Source organism: Bos grunniens, chromosome 27 (assembly GCF_055505025.1).
Source record: "Bos grunniens cultivar Pamir isolate PY7600 chromosome 27, Bosgru_T2T1.0, whole genome shotgun sequence".
Classification (NCBI taxonomy): Eukaryota; Metazoa; Chordata; class Mammalia; order Artiodactyla; family Bovidae; genus Bos; species Bos grunniens.
The window spans coordinates 21,577,707-21,597,090 of record NC_141191.1 but is presented as its reverse complement, the minus strand read 5'-3'; the positions used below and the strand labels follow the sequence as shown (position 1 = coordinate 21,597,090).

The window sequence follows — 19,384 nt, the reverse complement described above, 5'->3', positions numbered from 1 at the left end:
ACACTTCCAGTAAAAACTGGAAGTTTTTGCCATCTTAGCAAATTGGGCAGACAGCATATAAAATTGACATCCAGTTCTGGAAATAGTTAGCCTGACACCAACATATGTTTTCCATCTCTAAGTACCATTTTCATGACTCAGGCTTCTGATATCATAATGTTAACCACAAATGCAATTTGTTCAAGAAGCCAAAAGAATCTCTTGAGAAAGCCTCTGTTCCCTCAGTGAAAGGAGGGCTAAGGAAGATGGGGAAATGACAGAAGTTAAGTTCCCTTGGTTAAATGCTTATACATAGGTTTAAAGGTAGAGGAAGAAAACCACTCTATGACTACTGATGATTTTCTGTGTATGGGATCATTCTCGCTGTCATTAGGAAGAGACAAGGAAACCACACATAAATTCATGTAAGAATAATTTGTAACCAATATTAAGATCCCTCTTAAATTGGGAGGCATCAGAATGGGTTGCCATTAAATTCTCTTTCAATTATTTTTAAGGAAAAGGATGATCGACTATACCTTTGGCCCAATTTATGTAAAACTCTTCATAATGGCAGAGAAACCCCCATTTTTGTCAGTCAAAGCTCAGTTTTGTTAATGTAGGCAAGCTTCTTGCCCAGAAGCCACAGGAGAAGCCCTCAGCTACAAACTGCCTACTCTGAGAACATTAAAAAGTACCATTAACGTCGATTCAAGGTTTACTGAACATTTCCAAAGCACTTCCATCTCCTGCAAAATACACAGCAGAATGTTTAATAATCAAGATGCAAGAGTCGTGGGTTCAATTCCTGGATCAGGAAGATCCCCTGGAGTAGGAAATGGCAACTGGCTCCAGTATTCTTGCCTGGAGAATTCCATGGACAGACGAGCCTGGTGGGCTAAGGTCCATGTGGCTACAGAGAGTTGGACATGACTGAGCAACTAAGCACGAGGTCAGTTAAGTAAGGCAAGATGAGGAAGGAAACGGGAAATTCACCAGGAGTCATCAGAAGGACAGGTATGCGGGGTTTTACTTTTTAAAACTTTTTAATTTTGTGTGGAGTATAGCCAAGTAACAATGTTGTAATAGTTTCAAGTGGAGAGCAAAGGGACTCAGCCATACATATACATGTACCCATTCAAGGCTATGGTTTTTCCAGTGATCATGTATGGATGTGAGAGTTGGACTCTAAAGAAAGCTGAGCACTGAAGAATTGATGCTTTTGAACTGTGGTGTTGGAGAAGACTCTTGAGAGTCCCTTGGACTGCAAGGAGATCCAACCAGTCCATCCTAAAGGAGATCGGTCCTGAGTGTTCATTGGAAGGACTGATGTTGAAGCTGAAACTCCAATACTTTGGCCACCTGAAGCGAAGAGCTGACTCATTGGAAAAGACCCTGATGCTGGGAAAGACTGAAGGCAGGAGGAGAAAGGGATGACAGAGGATGAGATGGTTGGATGGCATCACCAACTCAATGGACACGAGTTTGGGTAAACTCTGAGAGTTGGTGATGGACAGGGAGGCCTGGCGTGCTGCAGTCCATGGGGTTGCAAAGAGTTGGACACGACTGAGCGACTGAACTGAACTGAACTGATTCTCTGATACGGGCCTCCCCCGTGGCTCAGGTAAAGAACCCATCTGCAATGCAGGAGACATGGGTTAGATCCCTGGGTCGGGAAGGTCCCTTGGAGGAGGGCATGGCAAACCACCCCAGCATTCCTGCCTGGAGAATCCCCACGAACAGAGGATCCTGGTGGGCTACAGTCCATGGGGTCGCAAAGAGTTGGACACAACTGAAGCGTCTTAGCATGCACACATTCTCTGATATGTAGGGTTTTAGAATCCAAAGTAATGAAAGTTAAATTGCTCTCCATGCTCTACTTAATTCAGGAAACTTCAAATAAATGTAATTGAAAAACCATTTAAAGAGGAGTGATAAGATAACAGTTATTATCGGGTTTTGCACATTTTAAAATAAAAATAACGATAACTTTCTTGTCTGTTTTCACCAGACAAGTACTCAAATTAAACATCAGGAAGCTGACACTTAGTAGAAAAGGGCTACTGGACCCAGAGTTTAATATCATCAATAAAAAGGAAATTGTTACTGTAAAAACTGCTTAAAAGTGGCACTGACTCTGATAAGAACTGCAAAAAGTCAAAGTAAGCTAATGAGACTATGTCAATCCTGAGATGTTAAAAACCACAGAAAATACGCAGAAGAATTAGGGACTCAGATGAGCAGGAAGAAAAATGCTATTATAAAATGGGAAAACAGTCCAAAAAAATGGTTTAAATATTAAAAAGGGCCCACAAATACTGCAAGAGAGAAAGATGATAGATACAAAAATAAACAGCAGGAAGCTAGTGAGAGGGAGGAGAAAAGAAAGGATGTGGGAGAAATGAAGCCCTCTGAGAAACAGGGGTCTCTAATCAGAAAAATGTATAACCTTATTAGTACATCAGATCTACAGAGTCAATTCATTTCCTTACTTGGGGTACAGCCCAATTTTAACTTATTCCTTTAAGAAGAATTAAAGAGTTTTCTGGATCTGGCTGCAGTATATTTTGCTGAGATCTTTTATAGTCCATGACCAAATCCTTACCAACCTGAATTCACATAAAAGACAAACCAATAAAATCTCGACAAATTTTTTAGTCATTTGATTTATTCTTATCTCAGAAATTGCAATTCAGTGAAGAGAGACTCTCAAGGGCTTTAAAACTATCTCTTCATAGGCCTTGACTTAAACAGACTCCCAAACGTTTCTTCTTTTGTTTAAAAAAGAAAAGGTCTCCTCTATAGGACCTTGGAGTTAGCTGTATCCACAAGGAGAGCTAAAAATACGAGCTTTGTATTGATGACTAACCACAATAACCCCAGAGATCGATACTGTGCTGCTGGAACTCAAAGTCATTTCCCCACCAAACACACACATCCACACACTCACTCACATCCATCCCCACACACACACACACAGAGCCCTCTTCTGACATACCTCATGGAGAGCGAAGGTGAAAGGTCCTGGGATGTCCTGAGAAGCCACCCCACCTCCAGGGGAAACCCTTCCACCTTTCTCCACCTCCACTCAGATTCAAAACCCTACTTCCAAGATTGGGCTGTAATATGTCCTAATTTTAGCCTTGCCTTTAGCATTAAACTGTGAAGCTGCCTGGGTTCTAGTTCCTCTTTCCACACTCATTAAAGTACCATGTTTTACATAAACTGGTAATTCTAATTCCAATGTTTCACAATGCTGGTGGCTTTTTAAAAAAATCTTCCAAGCTAATGGCTTTAATTCAATTAATTACTATAGTCTCCTTCTTTGGTCTCTGGCTAACACCGACCTCCCAAAACTACATCTTTAAGAAAAAGTGTATATTTTTAAAAGCAGGGGAAACACAGCGGGTTTCCCCCCTGGGGACCCTCCCAATGTAAATCTGGGAGCTCGCTGTTATCTGGGGCCAGGGCTCTCATCGCCACCGTGATGGACTCTTCCACTCAGGCCTTTCCCAGTTCTCTGGGCTATTCCTAAATCCCGTTAATCCGGCCAGAGCACATGTATTATCCAGGACATTCATTAATCAGTGACACAGAAACTGCTGGCGCACAATCCCCCTCGCATTCCCTGCCACACGCAGCCTAACGTACATCTTCCCAGAACTTCTGTTCCAATTATAGTGTGCCCTCCAAAAAGTTCAACTGCTTTTCTGGCTAACTCTGCAGTTCTTTTCAACACACAGAGATAAAAAAGCCTCAGTGGGCTGACTTGAAAGGGAAGCGAAGTCAAGTCAAAGATCCGATTCTGACAACTCCCTGGCAACCCTCCCATCTCAAAACTTCAGCTCCTAGCTCTCAACAGACGATGTGGTCCATTCGTATCCTAAGAATCTGAGGACCCAACCAAATGCTTTGAAGAGTTTACAATTAAACATTTCGCCCTGAACCAAAAAGCATTTAGTAAAGTGTCTATTCAGTAAAGTAACTGAATATTCACTGGAAGGACTGATGCTGAAGCTCCAATACTTGGACCACTTGATGCAAAGAACTGATTCATTGGAAAAGGCCCTGATGCTGGGAAAGACTGAGGGCAAGAGGAGAAGAGGGTGACAGAGGGTGAGATGGCTGGATGGCATTACTGACTCAGTGGACATGAATGTGAGCAAACTCCAGGAGATAGTGAAGGACAGGGTAGCACGGCAAGCTGAAGCTTATGGGGTTGCAGAGTCGGACAAAACTCTGTGACTGAACAACAACAACAACAAAACTGTAAGAACCTGTCCTATTTCCCTTATTAGTGACTTCTGGGTGAACACTACTGCGGATGTCACTGTTTATACAAATGATCTCTTTTCACTGTACACTTCCAAGACACTTAGCAAAGGAACCCCACAGTCCACACAAGCCACACACACAAGAAACACTTGTGTAGAGTTTCTTAAATGTATAGCTTAGTAAGCTGTGAATGTCATAGGTTTATAGAATAAGCTGTAAATCTGAAGACCCTAAGATGAGGGACACACAACCAGACCGTAACTAAAAGCATACATTTTTCAAATCAGCCATTCTTCCTACAAAACCTAAGAAGGTTTTCTGCAGGAGAATCAACATATACATACTTTTAACAGTCACTGATGCCAACCTTGGAAAATACATATTAGGATCTAATAGCAACAGAAAGCAAAACTTAAAAGCCCCCACATAGGTAAAACTGCACTAGACCATTTGATATGCTTTCAACACAAAACAATTTGTGGGTTTTGTCAGAGGCTTTAATCAAGGTGGCTTGATTACCACACTTTGGGATGATTTCATCCCCAAAGTAAAGCACAACTATAACCTCCCTCCAAGATAAATACTATGAATAATGAAAGAGGCTCATACAGTAATTAACTCAGACAGAGGCCCCAAGAGACAGAAACTAAATCAGTCAGATTTCTTGGCCTCATCTGAAGGCTTGTTGTTGCTTAGTTGCTCAGTCGTGTCCAACTCTTTTGCGACCCCATGGACTGTTGCCTGCCAGGCTCCTCTGTCCATGGGATTTCCCAAGCAAGAATACTAGAGTGGGTTGCCATTTCCTTCTCCACATCTTCCTGACCAGGGATCGAATTCACATCTCCTGCATTGGCAGGCAGATTCTTTACGATCTGAGCCACCAGGGAAGCCCCCATCTGAAGGCTGGGCTAATATATAATCTCTAAAGCATTATAATTAAGAAGCATTATCCACATTTCTTCAACATGATCTGTGACTTTCTTAAGCATGAGTCCACGCTGAATGCCAGGCCGCTCTACCCTACCTGGTCTCGCGAGGCGGATGAGAGAGATGTACACATCATGGCAGTCCCTTTCCTGCGGGATGATGAGCTGTAAGAGCTGAAAGTTCTTGCAGCGAATCAGTAGAGGGCACCCGGTAGCCGTCGTTGCCTGTTTCTCGATGGTGGCGATCTGACTGTGGAGAATCTACCACCAAAAGTTAATGTGGGTAAACTAAGCACAGATAACAGATACATAGGACATAAAGCAACAGGTCTTGTCACAGAGCAGGGTGAGCACAGCTCTTAGCAGGCAGCCATTGCTGGGCCTTATTATGCCCGCACCGTGTTACTAGGCAACAGGTCTGGCTCAGCCATTGGTCGGTTGTCAATAAGTCGTCCTGCTCAGCTATTGGTCAGTGCCGCAGAGGGCACTGCCCACTGGTAACTGACAATGAGGGACCATTGGGGAAGTGATTCAGCTCAAGGGTTGGTAGTGAGATGGTCGTCAGGTGGAGAGTGAGGTTAAGAGGCAGAGTCAGGCCTTTTCCTGGAGGCCCTCCAGCTCACCCAGCCTTGAGCCAATGGGTGAGGCAGGGGGCCCAGGGAACAGATTGAGGATGATGTCCTGCGGGGCTCCAGAGCTCTGACTAAAGCACTCCACTAGCCATGGCCCAGGCCTTGAGGAGTGGCGAACCTCTCCCCCATCCCCGTCTCTGTGACCCACTACCAGTGGCCATCTGTCTGGGTCATAGTCTGTGAGACCTGGTCTCCCCCCATTTGGGCAGCTGGAGGAGACCAAGGGGCAGCTGGATTAGGTGCCTGGCTCCCTTAGGGATGACAGCTGGGCAGGGTGTGGGAACCTGGCCCTGATGGAGCTGCCAGCTGAGCTCTGGCCTTCTCTTAGCCAGGAATGAGACCTTGGAGGGTGAGAGTTGTGCCCTGGGACCTTGCCCTTTCTTGTCAGGACGGAGAATAACATTCATTTGGTAGAGATTTATAGGAACATGGTTACCTGACCATGACCTGACCTCAAGAGCAAAGGATTTGATCCCAAGAAGTCTGCAACAACTAACCACACCCAACCCTCACCTTTTGCTTTTAAAGGGGCTTGCTGAAAGCTTTCAGTAACTTTGGGGTTCTTAGGGGATGAGCCACCTGTCTCCTTGTATAAACCTGTAATAAACCTTTCTCTGTTCCAAAAGCTAGTGTTTTAAGTATTGATGGGCCTCACTGTGCATTGGGCACAAAGCCTTGCGATTTGGTAACAGTCTCTGAGCCACACATAGAGACAAGAAACACCCTTGACCTTCAGCTGGCTTGCACTCAGTTGACAAGAACTGGTATGTTTGGGGGTAAGAACCAGCTGTCTGAATTCATCATTTTATTTTTCAGTGCCAAGCTTTCTGATAGTCAAGCTCATTATATGAAGCAAACCCTTCAGCCTAGAATTCTGCACAGCTCCAGGTAAGGGAACATTTGGGTCGTCAAAGCTTGAAATGCACTGGGTAGCTAAAATTAAATAAGGTCATGAGAAGTTAGTAAAATAAACCTTGCAATCAACAAAAGTTAGAGACAGTTCCGCTGGGAGGTGCCACCATGCTCCTTAATTCCACATGGAATGCTTGAGTTCAACAGCAACTTGAGATGGTTGTTTTCTAAGCTGTTGGTGGTCAGGCAGGCTGCAGAAGAGATTTATTTGAAAGGAAACCATGCTCAAGTGCTCTGACTTTCAGGAGGGTCTCTGCTCAGTCCTCAGTGGCAATGCTTCATTCTTTAAATTCCTCTCCACTAAGTAGGGAGGGCCACCTTCTGCTGCAAAGATCAAGTCTACAGAAAAAGCAGAATCTACAATCCACAGATTCTGGTTCTGGTCCTAATGCCATGGTTGGGCAGCTCTCTTAAAATAAGGACCTTCTAATGGTCTCATTATTATGTAGCAGAAATACCTGATAATAGGACTCTTCCCTAGACTTTTTCTTTTTTAAATTATGAGAAAATTGTAGACAACATAATGACTAAATGGCCTGCACCACAGGATGCTACGAACGAAGCGGATTGCAAATCACTGTGTAAACACTGTACCTGGTACAGTAGCATTATTGAATCTCTACTTGTCAGCTGTGACACGAAGCACTTACACCTCTGGCTATTTCTCTGTCTCTATTTGATGATGTCCAAGTCATCAGTATTTAAAGTGAGTAAATAGACCAAGTGGACATGACCCTTTACAAAAAAAAGCAGTGCTCACATTCCAAAAAGAGTGCTCTGAACACCCAACCCCCCCAAGTCCCACCCTCCTCATCTAGAGAACAGACAAAACAGAGTCAAAACTTGTTACTTCAAACAATGGAAAACACAAAAAGCCAAAAATAAGGACTGCATACCCATGTTTCTTTCCTTGTGTCAGGCGCCGTTTCCACAAATATGACGTGAGTGGCGGTCAAATACAAAGTCCCGAGGGCTGCTTTTTTAGAAGATATTCGATCCACCAAGCGGACGTTTTCAACCTAGGGAAATCAGTTTGACAGGGTTATCGTAAAGCAAAAGAGCTAGTCACAAACAAGAGTCAGCAGGTAATCTCGTGCTTAATCCAAATACGATTTTGAACAAGATCCTTCCAAACACGAAAGACAAAAACTTACCTCCTTAAGCTAATTACATCTCACAAAGGTCTGTATATCAAAAGATACAAATTCACCAATTCCTTAAATGCAACCTTAAACATACCACATAAGATTCACACACCCTATTTTTTAAGAATATCCTGAGTTTTAAAGAGGTCAATGTTTTTACTTTAATTATATAATTCTAATTTAAGGCAGGAAGTAAACACATCAAAGTTCTTTGTTGACATGTTAACTATATATGAATTGAATTCCATCAAAAAGAAAAGTGTATTTTCCTATGCATTTCTCAGTTGCGGAAGTGGCCCCAAGGTTGTCTGCTCCCATATAAACTAGCAGGAATACAAACATACATACAGGAGCAAAAAGTATCACAAGAATGTTCTGTGTGCTCCCCAAGAAAATTTACCAAATGAAGATTCTGATATTTATAATAAAATCTTTCTACTAAATAGAATTCTCACCCCTGAACTACAATTCAAACTGTCAGATAAGACTTCTGCAAACAATTTTTACCAAGCATACACCTCTGAAATATAGAGCAATTTCAAGAATACATGCAGCAGGATCATTCCAATATGAAACGTAAAAGAAATGACAAGAGATTGTTTACAGGGCAAATGAAAACCCACACAACGACAACCCCAATAAGGCAGCCACCTCAAACACCCGTAGAACATTCCAGTGATAGGCGGGGCTTAGCAATGCTACTTACTACTGCCAAGAATTAACCATCTACAACAGACACTGACTCAATCCTCATCTCTCAAATCAGTATGTGGTACTCTGTGACTGGTTCATTTCATTTAGCATCATGTTTTCAATCCATGTCTGAGCCAAAGTTCACCCATTTGTAGAACATGTCAGTACTTCATTTATGTTTACTGCCCCAAACACGTTCCATTACATGTATATACCACATTTTATTTATCTGTCAGCTGATGGACATTAGGGTTGTTTCTACTTTTTGGTTATTATTAATAATGCTGCTATGAACATTCTTATACAAGTTTTTTTTCTCATACAAGTTTTTACGAGGACAAGTTTTCATTTCTCTTGGGTGTATATATACCTAGGAGTGGAATTGTGCCAGGTCATATGGTAACTCTGTTTAACCTTTTGCAGAATTCCCAGACTATTTTCCAAATCCAAAGTGGCTGTACCATTTTACACTCCCACCACCACTCCATGAGGGTTCTGACTTCTTCATGTCTTTGCCAACACTTGCTATAATCTTTTTTTGATCACAGCCATCCGAGTAGGTACGAGATGGTATTTTGTGATTTTTCACTTGCATTTCCCTAGTGGTTAATGATGCTAATGTCTGTTCATGTGCACACCTGTTTTTAATGAAAACACTTCCTATATTTCACCATTGAATTTGATGTTGATTTTTTTTAAAAAAATAGCACATCATAGCATATTCCTGGTTTAATGAGTGCTGATTTTTGAAAATTAGAAATGAACATCAATGCCTTGGAATATTTGCTCTGTTTAGTCTGATGCTATCAATAATAGTCCTGGATTTTCTTAACCCTTATGTCTTGGATTCTTGGTATATGGCCAACTTGGAGTCCATGTATTAATGTTTTAATATCCCTTATATTTTATCTTCTATAATTGTTTTATTTTTGGTTTCCTTTTTGATTTTTCTGCATCTGTGCTTTTAAGAAATATTGGTCTACATTAGCCTGTTTGTGGCACTTTTATCAAGTGAAATCAGTTATGATTACATTAATCAGGAAGCTTTCAACACACAAATTATTTAGTATTTAAAACAAATACAGGCACTTCTTTATACAGAAACAATTCTTTAATAATTCTTCCAATTTTTTGTTCAGTTATAGATCCACTCAATGTTTTCTACTTTTTTATTTTTTTTACTAAATTTCATTTTGACATCCATTTTTTTCAAATTATCTTCTTACTGCTAACTTTCAATTTCTTATAATCTTTTCATTCTTGTCTGTGGGCAAATCCCTCTCTCCTCAACCTTTCTCTCATTCCTAATATTGTAAACTAGGTTCTTACATTTTTATAATTCAATATGCAGAGGTTTTTCTTCCAAGTAACAGGTCTTGGATTTATGAAGTTGATTTTTCTCTTTTCCAATCATTCATTTATGCTTGTGTTTGTTAATGTTTTAACATGCTTTTTTTTGAGTATATCATGTGGTTTTCCTTTGTTCATTTTTAAACCCTCAGGTTTGATAGCTCATTAATTTTCATTCTTTTTGGTTAATAACAAGCTTCAAGTCCAATCATTTTCCTTCAAGCAAATCTTTGGCAAGCATCTTATGAGTTTTGTTTGTAATATTATCATTCTTCTTATTTTCTAGGTAGTTTATAACTACAGTATTTCTTCTCTGACCCAAGAGTTTTTTAAAGAGAATATTTTTCAATTCCCATGTGGTTGGATTATGGTATTTAAACTTTTGTCCTTAAATATTCTACTTTGAACTGCCTATGAGAAAGACATCATGGAAGAGACAGTGGGAGGAGAAGAGAAGGAGATATAGTAGGACATTTCTATGGGGAAAAAACTCGGTTGCACACTGAGATGTGCCTAGCTAAATGAAGCAGAGGCCCAGGGGTGATCTGAGCTTCCCGGTGGCTTCGAGGTAAAGAACCCGCCTGCCAACGCAGGAGACATGGGTTTGATTCCTGGATTGGGAAGATCCCTGGAGAAGGAAATGGCAACCCACTCCAGTATTCTTGCCTGGGAAATCTCATGGACAGAGGAGCCTAGTGGGCTACAGTCCATGGGGTCTCAAAAGAGTCAGACCAGACTGCGCGACTAAAACAAACAAATCAGAGGGTGTTATACCAATTAACAATATAAAAAAAAGGAGCATAAATAATTTTCTCTGCACTTAGAACCCACAAAACAAAACTTTATTGGGGTAACCATACTGACCATAAGATAATATTTTAAAAGTCAAAGCATTTAGTATGAATTATTCTCCCTATAGAAGTAAAGATATACCACTTAAATTATTTTTAGAAAACTCTCAGTGGACCAGAACAAGGTTCACAGATGGTGGTAGATTAGAACACTTAATGAGATTTTTCCATGTCTTTTTGTTAATTTTGGATGCTGCTGCAGGAAAATTACATTTCAAGATATAGCCATCGTTCTCACAGGTCTCACAGCTGTCAAAAGTAATTCTGAAGTAGAGGGAGGAAATTAAAAAAAAAAAAAAGATGAGGGAAACACCATCAGCATGATTTCCCAATGATGTAATAAGAAGAAATGAGTAATAAAAATTAAAATTCCGTTGCCTGAGAAATTCTGTGAAGACGGACAGCACTGCTCAGGGATCACTGCATGGTTTACACTAAGACAGCCAGGACACTCTTGACTGTGATGCTAGAGTCGGTCAATTCTAGACCAAGTGAAATACACCTCAATTGTGCTGATGCCGTCATGAAGACCCAATGGCTCCATAACTCTGCCTCACTGCTCGGCTAACTCAAGTCTACCTCATCTATGCATATAAATAAACTGTATAGTGAAAAGGCCTCTTTCATACTTGGAGAAATGATGACCTTTAAGAAACTACCAGTTTTCCTTAAGACAACGCAATTCATTTGCATGTGCCTGGGAACACCATGCTCAAGACACACTAGGGATCTGTGCTCTGCAAACGGCAGTTCATCTACACCAAAGATATTATATCATTATGTAATATCACGTTATATCAGTATATCCACATGATATATCCCATTATATCATTAACTTTTGGTTGTACATTTTTCACATTCTGACATTTCTGAAAGCAGAATGCATCTTAAGATTAATATGGTAAGAAGACACTGTGGCATTTCATTGGCAGCGTTTTTTTTTTCTTTACATAAAATCTCGGTGCATCTCACATCACATGTGCCTTAGACTTGCTGAAATGCAGTTTAGTTTTTGGTCACCGGCGTACAAATGATATTTGAAACCACAGGACTGAAAGGTTGCCTCAGGAGAGCATGTAGAGTGAGGAGAGATGTGAGGGCCTGCAAGAGTGAAACGTGTGATGGAAGAGGAGGAACTGGAGAAGCAAACCGGGGAGGAACGGCCAGTGAGGAGGAAAATCAGAGGGCACGCTACTGGGCGAGGGTGTGCGGAGGGAGCGGTTTGTATGAGAGAGAGTGTGTGTGTGGAATGCTGCCGCCAGATCAAGTAAAGCCAGAACTGGAAACTGCCCACTGGATTCAGCGACACAGAAGATGCAGGAGGGGTGGTGGGAGCCCTGGGATCAGAAGCCATCACTCAATGGCTGCAGGAGTGAACGCACCAGAGCAGAGTTGAGAAAATGGAGACTCAACTCTTTGTGGAAGTGTGGGCAGTAGCCAGAGAGGGGAGCCTGACCACTCAATATTAATATGTTTAGGATAATCGGCTAACAATTATTTTAAGTAACTTTCTGCTTGAAATTGGCATTTGAAAATAGAACACCTTAAGACAAAATTATACCGCAAAGCTATATTCACAAACCACCATCAGAACATTCTCCTTTGTGGTGGTGGTTGTTCAGTCTCTAAGTCATGTCTGATTCTTTGTGACTCCATGGACTGCAGTACGCTGGGCTTCTCTGTCCTTCACTTCTCCTGGAGCTTGCACAAACGCATGTCCACTGAGTCAGTGATGTCATCCAACCACCTCATTCTCTTTGAGATAAACCCAAAGAAAGCCTGAATATGGGATATGGGAACCCAAATGTTGGCATAGGCAGATGTTTAGGATTCTCTCGACCAAAAGAAAGAACAGCAAACATCCGATTCCACTCATCAGAATGCCTTTGTGTGGGATGTTAGGCTCTGGAAAGAAGAACAGAGACTGAACAGGATGGAGTCTTTGTGCTGAAGAATCTTACAGCCTCAGTGGAGAAGGCCATGCCCCAGTTTAACAGCCTTTTCATTCCCATCCCTGCTCTGCTGGATTTAGGTGGGGGTGGGGGGTGGGGAATGGTTTCATCAGCTTTTCTAGGCGAAGGCTGAAAAGCCTCAGTGAGAACACCCGGTCCCACCATGGCACCACTGGTCCTTCCCCATTGATCACGGGCAGGCAGAGCCTCTCCTCAACCATGCTCCATCACACCACCTTCTAATTTCAATCTAAACAGAAGTCCTTATTTTCTAACCTGCAGGTCGAATACTCGACTACTGAACGTTCTGAAGTTCTAGAATCATCTCTATCTGGGAAAGAAAAGCTGCCCTGGAGGCCAGGGAGTCTGAAGGGCAGAGCAGGGTTACCTTTTGTTGAGACCAAGGAAAACGAAAGGCACCGGCCACAGGTCTGGCTTGGGCCAAAGCCCCAGTGCTCAATACCGTATAAAGCAGGCTGAGGGCCTCTGCCAGTCACTGGAGGGAAGAGATCCAGACGCTGCCGACCAGGGAGAGACCAACGTGTCTGCAGCGGCCAAAACCGAAGACAAGTTTATGTTCTAATCTAAGAAAAGCAACTAGAGAAATACTTTGTCGTGCTAAATTTGGTATCATGACATTTTCTAACTCTGGCAACGTGGAAAGTGAAGTATTTGGAAGTCGTGGTGGCCTGGGCTCTGGTTTTGGTTCTGAAAGGGATCCGCTGGGCTCAGGCGGCTGAGCGACTCCCTCTGGGTTCTGACTCCTGCAAAGGACCTACGGCTGTTTAATGCCTTTCCCCACTCAGACTGCTCTCTCTGTCTGAGGTGCTGCAGAGAGATGCTAGAAAGAACACAAAACAGCAGCTGTGAAAACACACATGAGGTTGTGGTTGTTCAGTCGCTCAGTCGTGTCTGACTCTTTGTGACCCCACATGCAGCACGCCAGGCTTCCCTGTCCTTCACCGTCTCCCGGAGTTTGCTCAAACTCATGTCCATGGAGTCGGTGATGCCATCCAACCAAGAACCGACTCATTGGAAGAGACCCTGATGCTGGGAAAGATTGAGGGCCCGAGGAGAAGGGGACGACAGAGGATGAGATGGTTGGATTCACACGATGATGACTCAATATTACATCTCAAGAAATTCAGCCTCTCAGGACTGTGGTTGGCCAACAAAACTCTTGAGATTTCCCCAGGAAGGGAAGCACCAGCCTCAGCCATGAGAGATGCTACAACAGTCTCTGAAACTGGACGAGGGGCTGCACTGAAGCCGAGAGTCTGGGGCCCAGAGGAGAGAGATGAGCATCCTCCCCACTAGTCCAGGGGTGGGGCCACTGGCCACACCCAGCTCTTCGCAGTCTCCAGGCTCCCATCCAACCTGATATCTTTTCCTCTTTCCTCCTAAAGTCTCTGGAGTCTGGACACAGCTGCCTGAGACCCCCGAGTACTTGGTAAGGCTTCCCGGGTGACTTCTACCTTTGATAATTAAGTGTTGTTTGAATTCATGAAGTCTCTTACTATAGTGTTTAAAAGAAAGTCTCCTGGTTGCCTTTCTTGAACAAATAAATCTTTTTTTTGTTTTTTAAGTATGATATATCATCTTAGTGCTCGTAAGATTCTTTCAGATAAAAATGAAACAATTACGTAAAAAGTATGTTTACATTAGAATGCCAACCTGATTTTTGAAACATGATATTTTGCAATCTATCTAGCCATCCAATTTTTTTTTTAAACAATATTTCATGGTGATACTCGAGCTACACAGCACAGAGACCAACCTGGCTTCTTAAAACCCATCCGTCAACTTCCAACTCTACTGGCCAGGACATGGCTCAGTGCTTGTGCAGAAACCAAACTCAAGACCTTTGCAATGATGAGAACCTAGATGGGCACACGGAATCCATTTTTTTCTAAAATGCTCTTCTTTTGGAGCACAACATGTCATATGAGCCACAAAATGTGGGGATATGTGACATAAAAATGTGCTGTTTAAAGTGCCCCACGGCGGAAGGAGAGGGTGGGACAAATTGAGAGGGCAGCACTAACGCAGATACCCTGCCATGTGTCAGACAGCTAGTCAGAAGCTGCTATATCACACAGGGGTCTCAGCTCGGTGCTCTGATGACCTAGAGGAGAGGGGGGGGCAGTGTGGGAGGGAGGCTCCAGAGGGAGGGGATACATGTATCCATATAGCTAATCCATGCTGTTGTACAGCAGAAACCAACACAACATCATAAAGCAATTATCCTCCAAATAAGATTTTTTAAAAATTTAAAATAAAGTGCCCTGTAGCCACTGCAGTGCCCCATCCCACTTATGGTCTTTTACAGCAGAATTAGGAGAGGGTGGCAAGGGTCCCATGGCTGGGACAGAAGCCCCCAAGGATAGAGCCCGCCCTGGGTGTTCATAGTCTTGGGTGCAGAGGCTATTCTGGCTTCAAGCAGGTACCACCCCTCATTCACAAACTGCCGAGACTCACAACCGGACGATCCAGGACTAAGTTTCCAGAAATGCTGAAGGTCAAGAAAGAAGCACAATTGAGGAAGCTCCCTCTCGACCTCTCCCCTGAGCAGCAGGGGCAGAAGAAGAAAGGAGAACAAGAACAGCACTGACAACCATTTCGTGAACAGCGGCCGAGTGTCAGGTATGTACTAAGCGTTGTTCGCACAGTGTTTCTAGCCCTGGCTGAAAGGGAGAAGTGGCGATCCCATTGAACAAATGATACTACTGTAGCCTGTAAATCCACTGCCCAAGGCCTCGCAGCTAGAAAGCGGGAGAGACAGATTTCAGACCAGAAGTGTCTGACTCCCACATCCGTTTCCCTAGGTCTCTCCCACACTTTACTGCTTCAGTCCAGGCCTAACATTGTAAATTAATGGCTCAATGGCCCAGCCTCCATTTGCCCTAAAATTGCAATGAGAGAGCTGATACAGTGAACAAGTAAAAAGTTCTGGCCAAAGCTAAAGCACTGATCATTCAGTGTAGAGCTTCACATTACAATGGCCATGTTAACCCCCTGTCTGTCCATTTCACTGGCCTGGAGGGACGCATCCCACGTGGTCCCGAGGCAGACTGGGGAGCCTGGCTCCCAGGGGGTCCCAGGACCAGCCAGCCAGAGTCGCGACAGGTGCATTGGTGTGTTTCATGTCAGAAGGTGCCATGACCTCCTGCAAAAGCAGAAGAACCGCGTCAGAAATCAAGTTGCACTTCTGCTCACCAACCACGTGTTAATTCTTTTAGAAAGGTTTCATTTATGGTAGGTGTCCTTGTAGTGCTAAGTAGGATGGTTTAAAGCCTTATCCCAGAGCTCCTGGACAATGAATGATTCCACCGGTGAGGAACTGCATGCATGGGAGAGAAAGAGACGAAGCATCCATCCCTATAGTTAGGAATGAACAGTAACTACTGACAAACAAATCCATAACAGAGACTTCAGACATTTCATTCTCGCTCCCACCGAATGCTCACCTCGTGTCTGTGACTCCATTCTCCCTTTTAACAGCAGTGATAACAGAGGTTGCATGAAAGATGGGCTACTCAGTGGTAGCTGCAAAAAATTTTGACATAGACAAAGAAAAAGAAATACACAAGTCTGCTATTTGGAATTGTTATAATCTCTTATAATAGGGGGGAAAAAGCATTTGATTTCTCTCATTTAAAAAGAAGTACTTTCAATACTGTATTGTATATTTGAAAGTTGCTAAGAGAGCAGATTTTAAAAGTTCTCATCACAAGAAATAAATTGTTAACTCTTTTGAGATGATGAATGTTAACAAACACTATCGTAATCGTTTTGTAATATATATGTGTGTGTGTGTGTGTGCTCAGTCATGTCAGACTCTTTGGAACCCCATGGACTGTAGCCAGTCAGGCTCCTCTGTCCATGGAATTTTCCAGGCAAGAACACTGGAGTGGGTTGTTATTTCCTTCTGCAAAGCATCTTTGCAACCCAGGGGTCAAATTCACATCTCTTGCATCTCCTGCATTGGCAGGCAGATTCTTTACCACTGAGCCACCTGGGAAGCCTATCCATCTATCTATCAAATCATTATACTACACACCCTAAACTAATACAATGTTCTGTGTCAATTATATCTCAATAAAACTGGGAAAATTACATGGTTAAGTGTTGCATAATAAACTTGCTTGCAAAAAAATTTTTAATTGAAAAAATTAAGAGATACACATTTCTCCTAAGTTATATAAAGTTGCTTGAACACATAAAAGGGGGTAGTCACTAAGCTTCAGGAGTTTTCTAATCCAGCCGTTTGGTAGAAAAATCAGAAACACCAAACCTTCTCCCAAAAGGCAGATTTAATCTGTTTAAAACTATAAAACCAATGAAAGTCTTTTCCCAGGACCATTTTATTCAGAGGTCAGATATTGGAGAAGAACTGAGGGAAAGGCAAAAATCACAAAGCCCAATCCAAGAAAATACATGGCATGTAACCAGAAGAAATACTTAGACATTCTGCCCTTCATAAAACTTATAAAATATCCTTGACATAACACTGAGAGAGATGCTAGTGGGAGACACATATTCAGAATGCATGAAAATAATCTTATTTTCAGGCTGTCTGAAAAATTAAGTCTCTCAAATATGTATCCTGCTATGAAGCCAAATTATTTGCTAAAACATCAATACAGTCAAGATAAAATACAAAGTAAGGTCTTTGTTAAAAATCCCTGAAATGGGCTGCCACCCATCAGTTGAAGCCCTGTTAATTTCATTAATTTAATAATTCATGTTATTAATTTGTTGAGTATCTAGTCTGTGCCAGGGACCCAGACCGAGTTATCCAGAGGCTCCTAATTAGCAACACTGCCCACAGATTATCTGACTCCACCTCTGTCCGCCAGGACTTTCTACAGAGCAAGAGACAGAGATCTCAACTTCATATGGCTTCAGTCAAAAGGGATTTTTAAGGAAGCACTTATCTATACTCATCAGGCTGGCCAGGGCTTCAGAGCCCCCAGCGCCCCCCACCCCACATCTCTCAGCAGGTCCCCCTCCCTCTCTGCTGGCTCTAGGCTCAGAAGCCCAACCTCACTGCACACTTCCCCCACAGCCCAAGTCTCCAGGCTTCTCCTTAAGCCAGCCAGAGTGGTCACAGGAATGACAGGTGAGTGGCTGGACTTGAGCCACAGAAGAACATGGGGATGGTCCACAGAGCTGGCCGGGCCCTCGGTGAGCCTGGGAGAATGCACGGGAAACAGCCAGAGCCTGGAGCGCGGCTGCCACACGCTCTCTCCCAGCCTGTCATCTTTCCTCACGCCTCTGTGCATCACTCCCTATTTAAAGTTTCCCCAGTTCCCAGTGCTACTGATTAGGGCCTTCCACAGACTGGCCCTACCTTATCTTTTCAGCAGGCTCCTTTTTTAATGCCCCAAACCACTTTCAGTATCGTATAACAGATGTCACCAACTATTCTCCAAAGAGATCCTGAACTACCAGAATCCACGCATGGGAACAAAACCCCCCGTGCTGCTACCTCCACCAGCATCTCCTAACCTGTGGAGCCCGCCTCTTCAATCTTACCTCCTCAAGCACCAACATCTCCCTGGACAGAGCCAGTTTCAGGCAGGTTAACTGAAGCAGGAGGGTTCAGATTTGGAAAGACTAAAACCCAATTTCAAACAGACTCATAATCCAAGGACTTTAGACACACCCACAGGTAGATATGGGTAGAGAAGTTCATCCCAGTAATCTTGATCTCATTTTCAAAAGTAAGAGGTAAAAGAATGAATACGTTTATCCAGAATATTCTGTTATGCTAGCTGCAAAAAAAAAAAGGACACTGAAAATAAAGATCCCGAATCATATGCATGTTAGAAGGATGTTTGGTGTGTCAACTTTCAAAATGAAGAATCCACAGATTTCCTCAAATTGCTGGAAAAATGTAAGACCTTTATTCACACAAGAAATAGGATATTTGACACACATACTTCTACAGATTTTTCAAGCCACCTACAAATCATCAAATCATTCTAATAAATAAGACTATACTCCGAAAAGACATAAGTTGTGCAAAATTTACTATTAAAAGAAGAAAAAAAGCCAGTCAACTTTCCTATATAGAAAAGGATGTTTGGGGAACTCCTCTGATGGCCTAGGGGTTAGGACGTGGTGTTTTCACTGCCATGGCCTAGGTTCAATCCCTAGTCAGGATCCTGCACACCATGGGGCACAGCCTACATTTTTTTTTTAATGTTTAAAATTTTAATTAAAAAAGAAAAGTATGTTTTCATCCAGCTTAGGTCAAGGTAAAGGAAATATCTCGGTGATTTCAGATAGCCCTGAATGCCTATAAATGGGCAGGACGTTGAGTTCCATCTACCTATACAATTGTTGCAACAGTTGATTTGATGGACATGCGACTGAATTTTAAAAATTCCCTGAGGGGAGATAATAAAACTAAAATAGTTAGTGACACAGACCCATAGCTACTTAAGAAATGAGACTGCTAGCAATTCTTGGAAAAGACAGAGAAAAGAAAAGCGAGCCCATTTTTTGCTCAAGAGAAACTATAAATGCTATGCCAGCAGCCAAACTCATAAATAAAGCCAGGCACTTGAGAGATCTGCACAGGGCCCATATAATTTATTTTGGTAGGATGACCCTGGATGTGTAGGCTTAAAAGAACATGCACTGTTGAACAAGAGGACAGAC

At 42.6% G+C, this 19,384-nt stretch overlaps 1 protein-coding gene across 4 annotated transcripts in view; it reads right to left on the bottom strand.

The window, feature by feature from the left end:
* Positions 1–19,384, bottom strand: part of MTMR7 (myotubularin related protein 7) — a 100,273-nt gene that overhangs the window by 52,735 nt on the left and 28,154 nt on the right. For 3 of the 4 annotated variants that reach the window (XM_086380663.1, XM_086380664.1, XM_086380665.1), the window contains exons 2-3: positions 7,621–7,743; positions 5,279–5,441 (exon numbers count right to left, since the gene is read on the bottom strand). In XM_086380663.1, coding sequence (XP_086236789.1) covers positions 5,279–5,441; positions 7,621–7,743 — 286 coding nt within the window. Of the gene's footprint in view, positions 1–5,278; positions 5,684–7,620; positions 7,744–19,384 lie in introns of those variants that run through there. The other variant, XM_086380666.1, reaches the window with a different exon arrangement.